Source organism: Heterocephalus glaber, unplaced genomic scaffold, assembly GCF_053883595.1.
Source record: "Heterocephalus glaber isolate CG9 unplaced genomic scaffold, H.glaber_assembly_v1.0 deba00000281, whole genome shotgun sequence".
NCBI lineage: Eukaryota > Metazoa > Chordata > Mammalia > Rodentia > Bathyergidae > Heterocephalus > Heterocephalus glaber.
The window spans coordinates 33,802,534-33,819,247 of record NW_028258139.1 but is presented as its reverse complement, the minus strand read 5'-3'; the positions used below and the strand labels follow the sequence as shown (position 1 = coordinate 33,819,247).

The window sequence follows — 16,714 nt, the reverse complement described above, 5'->3', positions numbered from 1 at the left end:
AAGTAATCTACAAAGAAGCACACAAAGAAAATGCAGCACGATATTGATCAGAATGACATTTGCTGAAACACATAAGTTAAAACCAGGAGGCAGAGCATCATCCTGCTGGATTTCAGATGGAAATGTATGCAAAGGGTGATTTAAATTGTTGTTCTACCCGTTCATAGGCTGGTCTGCTAATGATAACAAGAACCATGGATATTGAAATTTTAGTGAGGGGAGTTTGCAAATATGAAATTTATAAATGAAAATGAACTATCTATTTATCTATATATATATATGTATGTTTGGTATCGGGGATCGAACTCGGGACCTTGCTCTTGCAAGGCAGGTGGTGGAACCAGAGCTAAATCCCCGGCCCTGAAAATCACCTATATTTTAAGTAAAATACTACCTTGTCAAAGAGAAAAAAAAGAATAAGTTCCAAAATTCATCTCTTAAGGCTTTGAATGTGAAGTGAGATAAAGATAAATGATTAGATTATTTTATTTTAAAATCTGTGTATGGTTATGACTATAATATTAAGTGGAAACTCCATTTTTTATTTGGAACTCAAAATAGAATACTTGTATTTGAAATATTTATAAGCTCAACTAACTTCTATAACATATTAGAATAATTTCTCATTTGTAGCAACCCATGAGATAAATTTTACATAGCATATAATAAGAAGCTGTAAATTTTGTCTCATAGATACGGTTTTATATTACTCCCACTCTCAGACAAATCCATCATTCACAGAATTTCCAGGAAGCTTGAAGTTAGAACTGGGTTACATTTCTCAAATTGTTTGTACAAAAGAGAGAACACACAGAAATGCAGCTGTGAGCAAATAAATGTACAGTGGATCCCTGACTTAGGAACTCAATGCGTTTCATGGGCTGGTTATAACTCAAAGTCAGTCAATTGAAGGCTCAGGCTCCTCCACACAGCTTTCATTCAAAGTCTCTCTCCTGTATACAGGCAGATCTTAGAGAGACATTGGCCCAGGATTTCTCAACCCCACACAAGAAAGGTTGTGAAGTTCATTCTAGAACTCTTTAAGGGTTAAATCTGTTATCTGAGCTGGGGATGTAGCTCAATGGCACTGATCCTCCCTGGCAACCACAAGGTCCTGAGTTTGATCCTTGGTACTGGAAAAAGAAAACTGCATCTGAGACCATTTGGAAGCACAACCAGCTGGCATTCGGGTTGTAACTCAAGACTTTGTTTATAAGTTAAAACTAAAATTCTGGTCATAACCTAAGTTGTTTGTATGTCAGGCTGGTTGTCTTCCATTTTCAAATCATTCTGAAAAGCTATAATTTGCCCAGAAGCCAAAAATCAAAGCTAAAGCAGATAAAATATTGCCTTTCCAATTCTCAACTAAGTACTCCTTTTCCCCCCAATCAAAATATAATCACCTGCTCAGGGATTCAAAGAGACAAAAACATGCCTGTGAAATCTTAAAATGAGGGTAAAAATACTGAGCATTTTCCGTAGCAACGTTTTAATAAAATTCTTGGACCTTTGGAAATCTAGCACAGATCTTTAAGGATATAAATTCTTTTTGCTGTCTCAGGATAATTCAGTAAGAGTGGTTACTCTTTTGGGACATTTATTTTTATTTCAGGTCTTTTCATCAATGCTTTTGTTCCAAAATGCCCAGAAGTCCTCAGTTTGTAAGACAAATCAGCAGTACAGGACAAGGTGGTTAAAGGCAAGGCTACCTTGCAGCACTCAGATGAGAAGTGAGCAGTCAAAAGGTAGTGTAGTCAATGGTACATGAGAAAATATGTTCTTTTTGTTATTCATTCTTTGGGACAGCTATGTCATTATCTCATGTTCACATTATAACAAAGCAACTGAAGTGTTGGGAGAACTAGGCAAGCCATGCAGAGGAAAGTGCTTCTTTAAACTAGCTGATTGATAACATTTGGAATTTTTTTTTCTAGTGGGGGGAAGACATTGACCAGGCCTTATAGATCCTTTGGTATAAATCAATCGGGATCAAAATGGTTTTTTAATTTATCGTTCTCAACTGGGATTGTAGATTTAAGTAAAACAGAAAGAGACTTTCTGAGCATGAGGGGCGGAAGACTGAGAAGAGAGGACCTTCTTTTGTAGAACTAATCCTTTCTCTCAGGGAAGTCCCTAGAGTCAGATTGGGAGCAAGACAGACCAGGGCCGGAAGATGATGCTTACATTAGGGAGTTGTGTGCATAGACTACTCTACTGCATGGATTTCAAGGCTTTTATTCCAGCCACACACTGGGTTAACCTCAATGCATGCTCCATGCGATTTCCCTACCTCAGAGTCACCAGAAGACCTTCAGGGGAATCAATGAAGGTCCTCAGAGTGTGAGCCCTCAAATTTTCTGAAGAGAAAACCACACTCAACTGTTTATCAGGTACTAAAACAGATCTATAACCCTCCCTACCCCATTCAAAATATTAAGAATCACCTCAATGATCCTCTTCCTTTACAAAACTGTAATGAGTGAGACTTTTTAGTACAATTTGACATGAGTTTCTGACCTCATTCACCAAAGTTCTGGCAACTCTAACAAGTCGTAATTTTCTTAACAGGGACAACACTTTGGTTCCATTGTTATACTCTTTTACAATAAGACATATTACATTTCTACCACTTAAAAGATTTTAACAGTCAAATATATCAGGCTTACATTATAACCCATAATCTTCAGAGTTTGTGATTTTAAAGCAAAGCAAATTAAACAATATCTGCATTTCTAAATCTAAATACATACAGGTAGTGACACCTGCAATTGTTTCAAAGTTACTGGAAGTTATGTCATTTTCTTAATATGAACTTGGCATAAAAGGCAGCAAAGAGGTCTTTATAAGGAGTATCTGAATCTGACTTGGTTGATGGTATTCGGCAAAGTTGGCGAAATCGTGGAGAACGTAGCAGCAAGTTCTGTGCAAGGCCCATGAGGCTGGAGCAAAACCAGTAGAGAGCAATTGACTAAAAAGAGAGGATATGAATGTTAGTGCTTCAAGAACACCTAAGTCCAGGGATAGACAGCCACCCCCAAAACAGAACTCTGGCTTTATTGTGTCTGAGAGAACAAACTTAGGTGTCTTAGATTCTTAGATGTTTTTTAGATCAGTAACTCACTTTGAATCCAACCCTTACAGAAAACACTATTGGCCCTATTTTATTTCATCTGTGTTTCTTCAGTTGTAACTGGCACTGTTTCTCCCCAGAAATAAAGTGAATCTGTACTGTTTCACCATTACAGGGTATTTTATGATACTACCATTATGTAAAAAGTACTGTAACAGGCACTTGATGTTATTTCATTAATTTTCACAGGCATTAGAGTATCTATTTCACAGATGAAGACACTTTTTTTTTTGACATTTATTTTAAACAGTATTAATAATAGTATCTATCTTAACTTCCAGAAGATGGCAGAGTAGTGGGCAGCAGAGAACTAGCCTCTCTGAGATTTGGTTTCCAGACACTGAAATATAGCAATGTGAGGAAGAAAAGGAGGAAAGTGGGTCCTTGTGACCCAGCAAGGATCTAAAGTGAGAACTAAAGTCCACAGGGCGAGTGAAAAGAAAGACTTCAACAAAAGAAAGGAGGTGACAAGCGGTGTTTTCTCCTGAGCCTAGACTCACTGCATGGGAGGGGGAGATGCACACTGACTACTGGCCACCCCAGAGGCCTCCACACAGAAATGCAAAGTGGAACAGAGCAGTGGACATGGTGGACAGCAGTGGCTGGGGAGTTATTCAGGTTCAGATGTCCCCATGGAGTAGAGCCAACTGAGCTCAGAACGCAGAACAGCTATAGGCTGACTCCATCTAGTGGCTCCCATTAAGGTTCCCAAGTTCAGGTTGGCAGGAGGTCAGGAGCTGAGTTCAGGCCAGGAGGAGGCATGTGGACTGTTGCAGGCTGAACAAATCTGGTTACAGCCTCACAGCTAAAAACCAGTGTGATCTTCAGTGAAACTAAAGGTGCAGGCTCCCTGGGATTATCCATTACCCTGCTGTATAGCTACGGTTGGTTTTCTGAGATCAGTCAACTTAGATTTGGACTCTGTCTACCCACATTATCTACCACAGATAGAAGAGACATGCCTTGAAGTAGGCAATTTTTTTCCTGCATTCTTTTTTTTCCTCTTTCTGGTTTTGTTTTTTGTTTGTTCTTATTTTTAAATGAGTGTGAATATGGATTCTAATTTTTCTGTTGTTGTGATGTTCTATTCTTTTTATTTTTTCCTTCTATCCTTGTCTTGTTCATCAGTTTCCCAAAGTTTGCATGATCTTCCTTTGTTCTCCAGGCTTAATTCTAACCTCTTTCTCTTCTTCCATTTCTTTATTTTTCACCCAGCGCCGCCCCCCAACCCCGGTGACAGGTTCTTGCTCTATACTTCAGACTATCCTTGAGTTCACTATGTAGCCTAGGCTGCCCTTGAACTCTCAGCAATCCTCCTGCCTCAGCCTCCCGAGTGCTGGGATCACAGGTGTGTGCCACACCTGGCAATAACTAAATTCTACTTAATGGTCTATGTGCTGTGAATAAAGATGGAGATGCACCTGAGACAATTCCTCCCTTCATAATAACTTCTAATGAATCTGCAGGCAATATGTAACAAACTGCAATAATTGCAAACAGAACCAACCATTCTTTGCTCTATTTTTGTCCAAATTTGAATTAGGTATAAATAAGGACAACTGCACCTGTCTCACAGCACTATAAGATTACATCACATGAACTCATACGGGCTAACACAAAGCTTTGTTTCTTTTTTAATACTAAATTCCTTGGTCCAGGCTACACAGGAAGAAAAAGGTCAATGTACCAATCAAATAGGGCAAATACTACATAGTACTGTGCAAGGTATTTTGCAAGATTAAGCGTCACTTGGTGACAGACAGATTAGTTCTCTCAGAATTTCGAAAGAAGTAAAGGATACAGCCGTCAAGGACGCTCAATGAGACAGGCAGTCAAAGCTCATGACAGAGGACTGAGCACATGCTACCAACCACACAGTGTTACTCACTGAAGGTACAGTTGCAGCAATTGGAATCATCAGTACTGACACAGCACGGACAAAGTACGTGATGTACATCTGAAAACGGGACATTCCATGTCTTTGTAGAGCAAAAATCTGAAGGGGTACAATACACACACACATAAAGATCATTAAAATTCATATTAAATTAGACAAACTTTAAGATACAAGTTGATTTTTTAGACCGGTTCCCACCTATACTTTAATAAAAATAAGAACAAACAAACAAATACATAGGACTGAGCTGTCATTCAGTGGTACCGCATTCACCTAACACCCACAAGGCCCTAAGTTCAATCCCCAGCATGGGAAAAAAATAGACAAATAATAAGTAAAATACTGATGAATTTGTGTGAGTGATTTGATTCATCTTTAAATAAAACTTAAACCAGGCACTGAAGCACATGCCTATAATCCCAGCACTCGGGAGGCTAAGGCAGAAGGATTGCCCTGATTCAAGGCCAGTATGGGCTACACAGTGGGCTCAGGACAGACTGAACTCCATACCCAGACTCTGTCTCATTATGTAGCCCAGGCTAGCCTGGAACCTGATCAGTGATCCTCCTGCCTCAGCCTCCCAAGTGCAGGGATTATATGCATGTGCTACTAAGCCCAGCAAAAAACCAAGATTTGCAATCTGGCTGCAGAGAGTAAAGGAAAAGCAGCTGTGACTCGTTAATCAGATGTTTAGATCACAACTCCAGAGCCAAGATGTGAAGGCATCCTACACTGTTAGTGGCTATATGACCTCATGCAATTTTAACTTTTCTGCGCCACACTTTCCCCTCCTTAAAATGGGGTAACAATATTCCTATATCTCTGCATCTCATGGGGTTATTCTAAGAATAAAATGAGTTAACTCATCTGATTTGTTTACAAAAATGCCTGACATACACTATCAGTCACCAGTCATGAGAGGGCAGAGGAAAAGATGAGAGTGCTGACAGCCATTCGTCCTGACCATGCTTATCACTTGGTTCTTTTCTACCAGTGATCCATAGAACGCCAGCCACATTCAGAGGCTGTGTCAGGCATGCCTGGGAAACACATTTAGAATTAAGGTCCAGTCCTTCCGTAAGACACTTTCATCCAAGACCTTAGATCTATCATTCTCATTTTCCACATCTGAAAAAATATGGTACACATAAAAAAAACCAAGGAACACAATACATTTCCCAAACAGGACTGATGGACAGGAGGTCTGTGAGATTTCAACTGAGGTAAATAATTTCTAAAATTTCTTCCAGGTCAGTGCAACGTCTATGCAGTCTGAGAACAGTGCTTTATTGAATTACAGGTTTGTTTTTCTTAAAATGTTGAGCAAGCAGCAGCATGGGTAAGAGGTGACTGAGAAGTTATACTTTATGCATGGATTTCTCTACTTCATTTATAGACACTCAGTAACTTTTCTAAGGTCACTTAGCAAGAAAATAGCAAAGAGGTATGACTATTCATACACTAATAAACATAATCGTAAAATACCACTCTAGTATCGGAATAAAGCTGGATGGATCAGGGATCTGAATTACTATCTTTACCAAAAGCAATTAGACTAAATGTTTTAGCCAGGCACGGTGGCTGGCACCCTGAGAGGCTGAGCAGGATTGCAAATTCCAGCCCAGCCCAGACAATTTAGCAGTTTAGTCAGATCTGCCACAAAGTAATACATTACAGGGCCAGCCGGGGATTTAGCTCAGCGGCATGGCACCTGCCTGGCAAGCACAAGGTCTTGAGTTCAATCCCTGGTACCAAAACACACAAACAAAAACATTAGAAAAGGGCTGGGCATCTAGTTCAGTGCAAAGGTCCTGGGTTCAATCCCCAGTACAGGGGGATGTGCATATTAAAATAATGTAACTTTAGAGCTGAAAGAAATTCTGGTAGTCTCTTTGGAAGTCAGTGCTCATTTCTTAATTATGAGAATTCTGAGACACAGAGTGTTTAAGGTACAGGCCTAGATCAGGGCTGATTGAAGGCCAGAATCCAGGAGTCTGAATTATACCACCAACTCAAATATATGTGTATGAGGCCAGAACAGCAATAACAACAACAAAAAAAACGGAGGGTTAGGGATGTAGCTCAGTGGTAGTGTTTGCCTGGCAAATGTATCACCCTGGTTTCAATCCCCAGCACCAAACAAAACAAACAAATTTCATTTCAAAGGGCTGCGGGTTCCTGGCAAGCGCAAGGTCCTGAGTTTGATCCCCGGTATTGCAAACAAAAAACAAATTTCATTTCAAACCACTGACCTCCACTATCAATAAATTGACAACACCCACAGAGACGGGCAGAATCCAAGTAGAATCCAATGCAGTGAGATCAGGAAACCAGAGAACTCCACCCGTGGCTAACTGTTCCTGAACAGAAAAACCTGATGAAACAGTTTTATAAATAAAATAGAATTCCCAAAACAGCACAAGCATAAAAAAAAATAAGCAATTCCTATAAGGCGTCCCTTGCACTGAACATCTGCATTGGTTTTATTCAAGTTATTTTTGTTCATATAGATACCCTCCCAAAAAAACCCACAAGATGTTTTTCTCAATACAGCTAATCATTTTACACTTAAGATTTTAAATTCTATACCCTTTTTTAGTGTATGTGCTGCCTAAGTGAGCACAAATTCTATGCCTTTAAAGGAAGATACCAATTATAGAAACCATGAAGCCGGGCATAGTGGTGCATGCCTGTAATCCCAGCCCTTGGGAGGCTGAAGCAGGATTACCACGCATTCAAGGCCAGCCTGGGCTACATAGTGAGACCCTGTCTCAAAACACCCCTACAAAAAACAGAAAGAAACTATGATTATTTTTTTCTTCCCTGAAGTATAACAATCTTGGAGACCTCATTTTGGAGAAGACTTCCACAATAGTTACCTTCTGAATGTGTGGCCCCTGTACTCAAATTCCGGAGGGCAATAGACATGAAGATCCACATTGGAAGTTGAATCCAGATCAACACAGTGGCTTTGAAAGGGTGACAGTTATCCCGAACATACAGCTCTGAAACAAGCCTTCTCATATTCTTTAGATAAGTAAGCCTAGATTGAGGGAAAAGGAAAAAAAGGAAATGAGAAAATTTCATTTAACTACCAGTAGTGCTTCATCCACACAGCACAAACAGACTCCTGCTGGCCAGCTAGGTTTTACCGGGGGAACTATCACCACTGCCATGCTATTGACTACAACTGCTATCAGTCACTACCTGAAAGCATACTGCACTCTAATCTCTGCAAGCTCGCCAAACTTGAGCACTAAACCTCTTCCTGTATTTTTTGTAGCAATGCATTTCTGTCCTGGAACACACACCAGCGTGTATGCTCTCTTGCACCATCAAAATGGTCTACACTTTCCAATCTGTTTACCACATTAGTTACTTCTATTCTTGTCTTTAGTCTCAAAGATCAAGCGTTCAGTCTTACCTTTAACTATCTTACATGATGCATTTTGTACAAGGCAAGCAGGCAATCACCTAGTTCTGCTGTATTTAACCAAATTAGAGTGTAGTGAATTAAGACAGTATACACTATAGGCCCTTCTATTCTTCCCAGCTTACTTCCTGTTACTTCTCTAGAGACACCTGCATATTCTGGTCCCTGAATGAATTTAGGTCTCCAACAGATCAGACTTCCACATCAGCACACCTCTGGAAGCATATGATCTAACAAACTGTTTTGCCCTTTAAGGCAACAGGCAGGAAGCCAGCCCTCAGATGTGCCTTCCTCAAAATCTGGCCACCTGTGTAGTGATATATATGGATAGCTTTTAACGTCATAAGGTACTTTATCCACTGCCACCATCACTTGATTACAACTCTTTCTTGTGCAGTGGGTTGGAGTCCGTCAAATACAGGAACAGTGCTGGATGTGGTAGTCTCTGTAGTTAGCAGGCAAAGGCAGAATGATCACTTGAGCTCAGAAGTTTGAGACTGCTGGGTGTGGTAGCACATGCCTGTAATCCCAACACCTAGGAGGCTGAGTCAGGATAATCGCCATGAATTTGAGGCCAACCTGGGCTACAAAGTGAATTCAAGGCCAGCCTGAACTACACAGCGAGACCCTGTCTCAAAATAAAAGTTTGAGAATAGTCTAGGCAAATGAGCTACATGCAATCTCAAAGAAGGGCATGGTGGCACATGCCTGTAATTCTAGATACTCCAAAAAGGCTGAGGCAGAATTGCAAATCTGAAGCTAAACTAAGCAGCTTACTGAAACCTTGTATCAAAATCAAGTTTCCTTAAAAACAGAAGAAAGAAAAAAAGAAAAGTTTCCTAGGGGTGGGGATGTTGCTCAGCAGAACACTTGCCCCGCATGCAAAAGGCACTGGGTTCAATGCCTAGTACCACAAAAGCCACAGAACAGGAACAAGTTCTTATCTTTGCTTCTATTTCTTTTCTTTCAGCCCAATATGTAAAACTATTGTGCTTTAGTAGCATAATATGCAATGAAAGAGTAAAGGAACAAATTTCTTGCCAAATCTACAACATACAGAACATCTCCATTTTTGCATAAAATTACTTAACTGGTAACTCTTTTGGACCACCCCAACTGTCGAGCACAAACTGCAACTTCTTGGTTAAGACTCTTGGCAATGTTTTTTATTTCTGGTTGCAAATTTTCCACCTAGCTAAAGAAAAAGAATTTATGAGCACATAAAGGATTTTTATTCCACAACTACATATAATTTTAGTCTCTTATTCTCCCAGCTCACTTAAAAATGTGGCTTATCATGTCAAGAAATTTTAAACTGGGTATGACACATGCCTGTAATCCCAGCACTAGGGAGGCTGAGGCAGGAGGATCAGATATGTATGGCAACACCTACTCCATGGAGTTATAAAGATTAAATGAAAGCTGCATCCTGAGCTTTACTGTTCTCTCCCTAGATTTCCCAGTACCATAAATGGAGAAAATAACATTCTTATGCTTTCTTATGCTGTGACAGCCACTGAACCAAAAATAAAAATATCAAAAAAAAATCCAACAAAAAATAAAAATTTCATTTTTTCCTGCCCTGTGCTAAATCTTTCTGCCTTCATGCTAACGGATTTCTTTCCTGTTGTATTCCTCCATTTTTAAAAATGACAATGATTTTGAAAATATGAAGGCCTCGCTTTCTGAAATCCTAACATTTGAAAAACTCTTTATTGTCCTTGTTTTCAAATCGCTTTAACCTTTGCTCTTCAATATACACAAATATAGTTAAAATAGGCAAGTAAAGTATTGCCACACTGAAACTACAAAAAAAGGAAACGAGGCCCTTCACCCCCAAATTTAATAGAGGGCGTGGTGATGGCTCAGCTTGTAATCACAGCACACTGGGAAACTGAGAAAGGAGGATCACAAGTTCCAGCCCATGTGACTTGAGATTGTATCTCAAGAAAAAGGGATGAAAATGCAGCTCAGTGTGAAAGCCACGGGTTCAAGGCCCGGTACCGGAAAAAAAAAAAAAGTCGGCGACCACCTCTAAGCAGACATAGGATTGCAGGTGACAGGAAAAGGTTCTGAGTAAGAAATCAAGTTTAGCTGGAAGTGGTGGCACACGGCTATCTTCCCGGTACTCGGGAGCCTGAGGGAGGAGGATGGCCTCGAGTTCGAGGCTACCGTGGACTACACAGTGAGTTCAAGGCCAGCCTGACTGAACTGCATGGCGAGACCACCTGCCTCGCAAGCGCAAGAACCCGAGTTCGATCCCCGGGACCAAAAAACAAAAACAAAAAATACCAAGGCTGCAAACTGATAGCTGGTTTTGTTTTTCTGAGACAGGATCTCGCTAAATTTCCAAGTCGCCCGGCCTAGCGTCCCGGAGTGCTGAGGTTACAAGCTCGCGCCACCAGTCCTGCTCATGGTCCAGTATGGAAGTCCGGCGGGGTACCTCGGGGCAACACTGGCGGGGAACTGTCTGTCGTAGACGGTAACAGGACACAGGTTTCCCCACCCGAGCCCGCCGAGTCCCCGCCGAGGAAGGGCAGGGTCCGTGCCCAGCGCACGCCCGGGGCGGACGCCGGCCGCCCGCTCACCTTGGCCAGGACGCGGTGCTGGTAGATGGCCAGGGGCAGCGTGACACTGCCGCGCAGGCCGGCGGCGGCGAGCACGATGCTGCCCCACCAGGGCAGGCCCAGGGCGGCGTGCGCGCCTAGCAGCGCCCCCTCCGCCGCGCGCACCGGCGCCGATGCGGCCAGCGCTTCGTACCAGCCGCCCGCGGCCGCTGAGGGGCCTGCGGCCACCGCCCACCACGGAAGCGCGGGACGCTGGGCCCGGAGCGACAGGGCAGGCAGTGGCCAACGCCACGGACCGCGGAGGTAGCACAGCATGTCGACTGCCGCTCCGAGCCAGGGCCTCACGCGATCCGCACAGCCCGCCCCCCGCCCCGCGCAAGCCGGGACGTGTGCGTCGCGGTGCGGTGACGCGCAGACAGGAAAGCCCCGCCCCTCCGCGTGGCCGCCTGCTCGGGCTGCTGGGCGGGTCGTCTTCGCTGAGAGCGTGCGCGGAGAGGCCTGCCGAGTCCTCCCGAGATCCTGGTGGGGTAGACCCGGGTTCGCGCCGGCTCAGCTGGTGCCTGGCTACGTGTACGACTCGGGCCTCAGCACGGCTGCTCTACGTCTTTCTGTATGTCGATCAGCGTGGGTTAGCATCTACAACTTTGATGTTTTTGTATTTAATTATATATGTAGCCAGAATCCTACATTAAGTAATGATAGGACCAGGTGTGGGCTCACGTCTGTAATCCCAGCACTTGGAAGGCTGAGGCAGGAGGATCGTACGAGTTAAAGGCCAGCCTGGCCAGAGACCCATTTCAAAAATCCAAAAAATAGTAATAAGGTTAAGACTGGGGCTGTAGCTCTGGTGGAGTGCTTGCTTAACATGTGCAAGGCCCTTGGTTCAGTCCTCAGTGCCAGAAAGAAGGTATGGAAGGGAAGGAAAACCTGGGCAACTTGGGGAGACTGGGTCTCAAAATGAGAAGGCATAGAAGACCAACACCAGGGCTCACTAGTGTGAGTTCCTCTGCACTGGCGGTGTACTTTTATTTTTGCCGTTACATTTTCTATTTTTCGGCCCAAGTTTTTGCTGCAGAGCTGGTTTCTCCCATACCCATTTACCCCTCACTTTTCAAATAAGCGTTTGGCACCATTTTTGGCTTCTCTCATCCAATTCTTTGTTCGGCAAGGAGCTGGAATACTTTTGTTTGGCGAGCTATTTCTAAAGGAACTCTCCAATAGCAGTTCAAAAACAAACATGCCAAAAACAAAATCCAGATAAATCCGTACTTTAATTTTAAATTACATAAACACCACATATATGCTATGGAAAGCTTTTTCTAAAAGAAAACAACCTGCCAATCTACTATATATTCTTTGTTAAAAAGACAGCCAGGGCCGGGGATTTAGCTCAGTGGTGCTGCAAGCACAAGGTACTAAGTTCGATCCCCGGTGTGGCAAAAAAAAAAAATAATAATAATAAAGACAACGAGCTGGGCATGGTGGCTCACGCCTGTAATCTCAGCAGGAGGCTGAGGTAGGAGTGTTGCCAGGAGTTTGAGGCCAGCCTGGGCTACACAGCGAGTTCAAGGCCAGCCTGAACTATAGAGCGAGACCGTCTCAAAAATCAAACAACCTAATTGCTATTGTCCACTGACTTAAAAGTAGAAAGGAGAATTCATTTGTTTGTTTTTTGACAGGGTGTCACCTCACTTTGTAGCCCAGGCTGGCCCTGCACTCTCAGCAATCCTCCTGCCTCAGCCTCCCACATGTTGGGATGACGGACATGTGCCACCATGCCCAGCTAAGAATTCAATTTTAAACAGAAATTTCTTTGCCCAAAAACTGTATAGGAAAGTATGTAGGAAGTGAATTCTGTGCTTCTGCATTCTCTGTAAAGATTTGGCCCTTTTAAAGTAGCATTTAGCCTAGACCAGTGTTGGCAAACCTTTTAGAGCTTTCAATGATCGCAGCCCTCTAAGGCACACATGCCATAGGTTTCCCACCACTGGATTGGATTCTGACCTTAATATCCAGCAGAGAGGAAAGCTGTTTAAAAACCAAAGCTGGGCATGGTGGCGCCTGCCTGTAATCCCAGTACTCAGGAGGCTGAGACAGAAGGACCACAGTGAGTTTTAGTCCAGACAGGGCTACACAGTGAGTTCAAGACCAACCTACAACTAAAAACAAAAATAAGCCCTCAAACTAAACATTCGTATTTACAGCTCAGGGATATAGGTCAGTGATAAGACCACTGGCCTTGCATACACAAGACCGAGTTCAACCCCAGTACAGCAAAAATAAAATACTAATTCATATTTATGGTTAAACCAAAACGTTTTTGATATATATATAATAAATTTTATTTTATCGCATTACCCCTAACCCCCCTCCCCTATGTACAAAAGCTTTGTTTCCATTTTTTTCTATTTTCACTTTTTTTCTTGTCCCTTCCTTTGCTACATATTTTTAAAGTTCACATTATGCACTTGTTGCTCATAAAATATAAACCAAAAGTTTTCAAGCTCTTCTTTAAATCCCAAACATGTCATTCTGTGGAGCTGTCATCAGCCAAGCCTGGGCTTCCTTGTTTGGCATGGGTCCATTGTTGACCTTCTGTTATACACTGCGGGCGCTATTACATTCCCCTTTAGAAAGGTATCCTTTAGGTCTCAAATTATGACCTGAGTAAAATGTGTAAAACTCAACTAATGCTGCTTTCGCACATATGGGTATACTTTTTTTTTTGTCTTGCTATGTAGTTCAGGCTGGCCTCAAACTCACTGTGATCCTCCTGCCTCAGCCTTCCAAGGAGTGAGATTACAAGCATGCATCACCACAACTGGTTTGGGTATAAACACATTTCTCCTCATATGGTGGGATGATCAGAACTTGTTATCTACTAGTTAGATAATGTTGGAAGTACCTTAAGTTAGAGCCCAATACAAAAAAGTGTTATCATGGGCCAGGGATTTAGCTCAGTGGTTCCCCGCCTGCCTCACGAGTGCAAGGTCCCAAGTTAGATCCCTGGTACCAAAAAAAAAATGTTATCACGAATGTCTATGTACTGGTCATCCGACATTGAGATCTTGTATCTTTTGAGTCAGTACAATATAAAGTGTTCATATAAATATTTGAGCAGGCAAATATAAATCATTTTCAACCCTAATAGTTTGCAGATGAACTTGTGCAACACAATTTTTTTTTTTTCCTTGAGACAGAGTCTCACTATGTACATCAGTCTGGCCTTGAACTCACTGGGTATCCCAGCCTGGCCTGAACTCACAGTGATCCTCCTGCATCAGCCTCTTGAATGCTGGGGTAACAGGCACATGCCAAATGCCTGGCTTATAAAACATTTTTTAAAAATCAGCACTTATAATTAGCTTATTCTTATCTTTTAGTTACATCACAAACTGAGTTCCTTACAAACAGTGACAATATACAGAATGGTTCAACTTAGTTTTTGTTTGGTACTGGGGATTGAACTTGGGACCTTGTGCTTGCATGGTAGGCGCCAGAACCAGAGCTAAATCCCTGGCACTCGGCTTAGTTTTTAGGATGGTGTCAAAGTGATACCCATTCAGTAGAAACCATCCCCGGAATTATTCCTTGGCTAGCAGCAACCCAGAGCTCCCAAAGTAACCTGGCTCAGAGGTAAAGCACACCAAGGCCCCAGGCTCCAAGCCCAGCACAAGGCAAAACTCCCCATTCCTGAATAAAGCTGTACAGTGCTGTTGCTGAACTATGATGTTTGGTAGATGTATTAAATGTTTTTTTCCTTGTGTGTGTGTCTGGTACTCTGGGCCTTGGTACTGAGCTACATCCTCAGTTTTTTTTTGGTACCAGGGATCGAACTTGGGTCTTTGTGCTTGTAGGGCAGGTGGCAGAAACACTAAGCTAAATTCCCAGCCCTCTCAGCTTGTTTTGTTGAGATGGGGTCTAAGTGACTAAATTGTGCAGGCATCCAGAAGTGCTGAGATTACAGATATGCACCACCCTGCTTGCCGGGCTCTTAAAGGGCATTTTTCAATTTGTTTACTAGGATGTAGCCGTATTATAAATTAAGAAGAATTTAGATTGCATTTCCTTTCTGCAGTCTTTGAACCTGTTCATAACTATCATGGTGCTGAACACAGGAATGAAGTTTGCAATGGACTGAATGTGCTCTTTCAAAATTTGTATGTTAAACCAGGTGTGGTGATGCATGCCTGTAACCCCAGCACTCGGGAGGCGAAGGATCATGAGAGTTCCACGCCAGCCTGGGCTATATAAAAAGACCAGCCGGAACTACATGGCAAGACCCTGTCTCAAAAAACCAAAGAACAACAAAATTGTATGATGAAACCCCAATTCCCAGAATGATAGTATTTAGATGTAAGGTCTTTGAAAGGTAATTAGGTTATAAAGGTGCAGCTTCCATGAACTGGATTAGTGTCCTTGTAACCCAAGAGATGTCTCTGCCCTGTATGAAGAAACAGACAAGCACCTGGAAACCAGGAACAAGGCTCTCATCAGGAACTGAACAGGCAACAATGCTGATACTGGATATCACAGCTTTCAGAACAGAAATAAATTTACACCATCCAGTCAGTATTTTTGTTACAGCAGACTCAACTAAAGTGCTCAAAATTTGAATATATATTACTATGTACGGTCATTTTAGATTTTACATTTCCCAAATATGTCTTCTGAAATGGTTGTCAAAAAAACTTAAGTTCAAGACCAGCCTGAACTATACAGACCTTGTATCCCCACCCCCCAAAAAAAGCCTTGTAAATTATTTTTATGAACAATTAATCACTTAATCACTTAGGTTTCTTTTTTGAGGCAGAATCCCACAGTACAGCTAAAGCTGACCTTGAACTCAATGTGTAGACCAGGCTGGCCTCAAACTCATAGCAATCTTCCTGCCTTAGCCTCCCAAGCGCTGGGATTACAGGTAGGCACTACCATGTCCAGCCATCTTTTTCTATTTTTTTAAAGCACTATTTTTCAAAGCTAAAGTTATCTAATACAGAATTAGGTGTTCTCCCTTTATATTAAAAATCATCTTCTTATGTCATCTTAATGATTTCCTAGTATTGAACATGCAAAGTTTGCTTTTTTTAAAAGTGTAAATTCTTTTCAAGGTAGAAGTCTTAACACCTTCATTAGTCCTACACTCATCACATTATAAAGGAAGTGTATCAATGCTACAGTGGAAATTTTTTATGAGCAAGCACTTATCACCAAGATGTGTACTTCAGGAGCATAAAGAATTTACCCAGTATAACCTAAATATACCCAACATTAATTCTGATTCTAAAATTTCTTATATAAAAAATAGTTCTGGCAGAGGGCCGGGGATTTAGCTCAGTGGTTTCGCCGCCTGCTGCGCAAGTGCAAGGACCGGAGTTCGATCCCCAGTACCAAAAAAAAAAAAAAATAGTTGTGGCATTTGGCCCTTGCGCTTACGCAGCAGGTGGCGAAACCACTGAGCTAAATCCCCGGCCCCAGTTCTGGCATATTTTGATGTTCTGAGATACTAGATGTTGTGTGAATGAGTGTTTACAAAAAACATTAAAGTGAAAGTAGATCAAATCAATTAGAGGATGTTGAATCAGTTAAGTTTTGTGATCTTGAGTTTCTCAGTTTTAACCTGTCCTGTTTTAAAAGAGAGTATAGGTCCAGGGATTTAGCTCAGTGGCACTCTGCCTGCCTAGCAA

At 42.1% G+C, this 16,714-nt stretch overlaps 2 protein-coding genes across 4 annotated transcripts; one reads left to right on the top strand and one right to left on the bottom strand.

Moving 5' to 3' along the window:
* Positions 1-680: 680 nt before the first annotated feature.
* Cox18 (cytochrome c oxidase assembly factor COX18) lies at positions 681-11,342 on the bottom strand. 3 transcript variants are annotated; one of them, XM_087188341.1, is made up of 6 exons: positions 11,049-11,342; positions 9,553-9,651; positions 7,907-8,072; positions 7,280-7,401; positions 5,019-5,126; positions 681-2,968 (listed from the first exon to the last, which is right to left on the bottom strand). In XM_087188341.1, the coding sequence occupies exons 1-6, from the start codon at positions 11,340-11,342 to the stop codon at positions 2,795-2,797; spliced, it is 963 nt and encodes a 320-aa protein (XP_087044467.1). In that variant the 3' UTR covers positions 681-2,794. The 3 variants fall into 3 exon arrangements, with proteins under 3 accessions (XP_087044467.1, XP_087044468.1, XP_087044462.1); XM_087188342.1 differs by having other exon boundaries at positions 9,553-9,655; positions 11,049-11,187; XM_087188336.1 differs by lacking the exon at positions 7,280-7,401 and having other exon boundaries at positions 2,650-2,968.
* LOC147830273 (uncharacterized) lies at positions 11,341-16,305 on the top strand. Its single transcript, XM_087188344.1, has 2 exons — positions 11,341-11,637; positions 15,202-16,305. The coding sequence occupies exons 1-2, from the start codon at positions 11,341-11,343 to the stop codon at positions 15,208-15,210; spliced, it is 306 nt and encodes a 101-aa protein (XP_087044470.1). The 3' UTR covers positions 15,211-16,305.
* Positions 16,306-16,714: the final 409 nt, after the last annotated feature.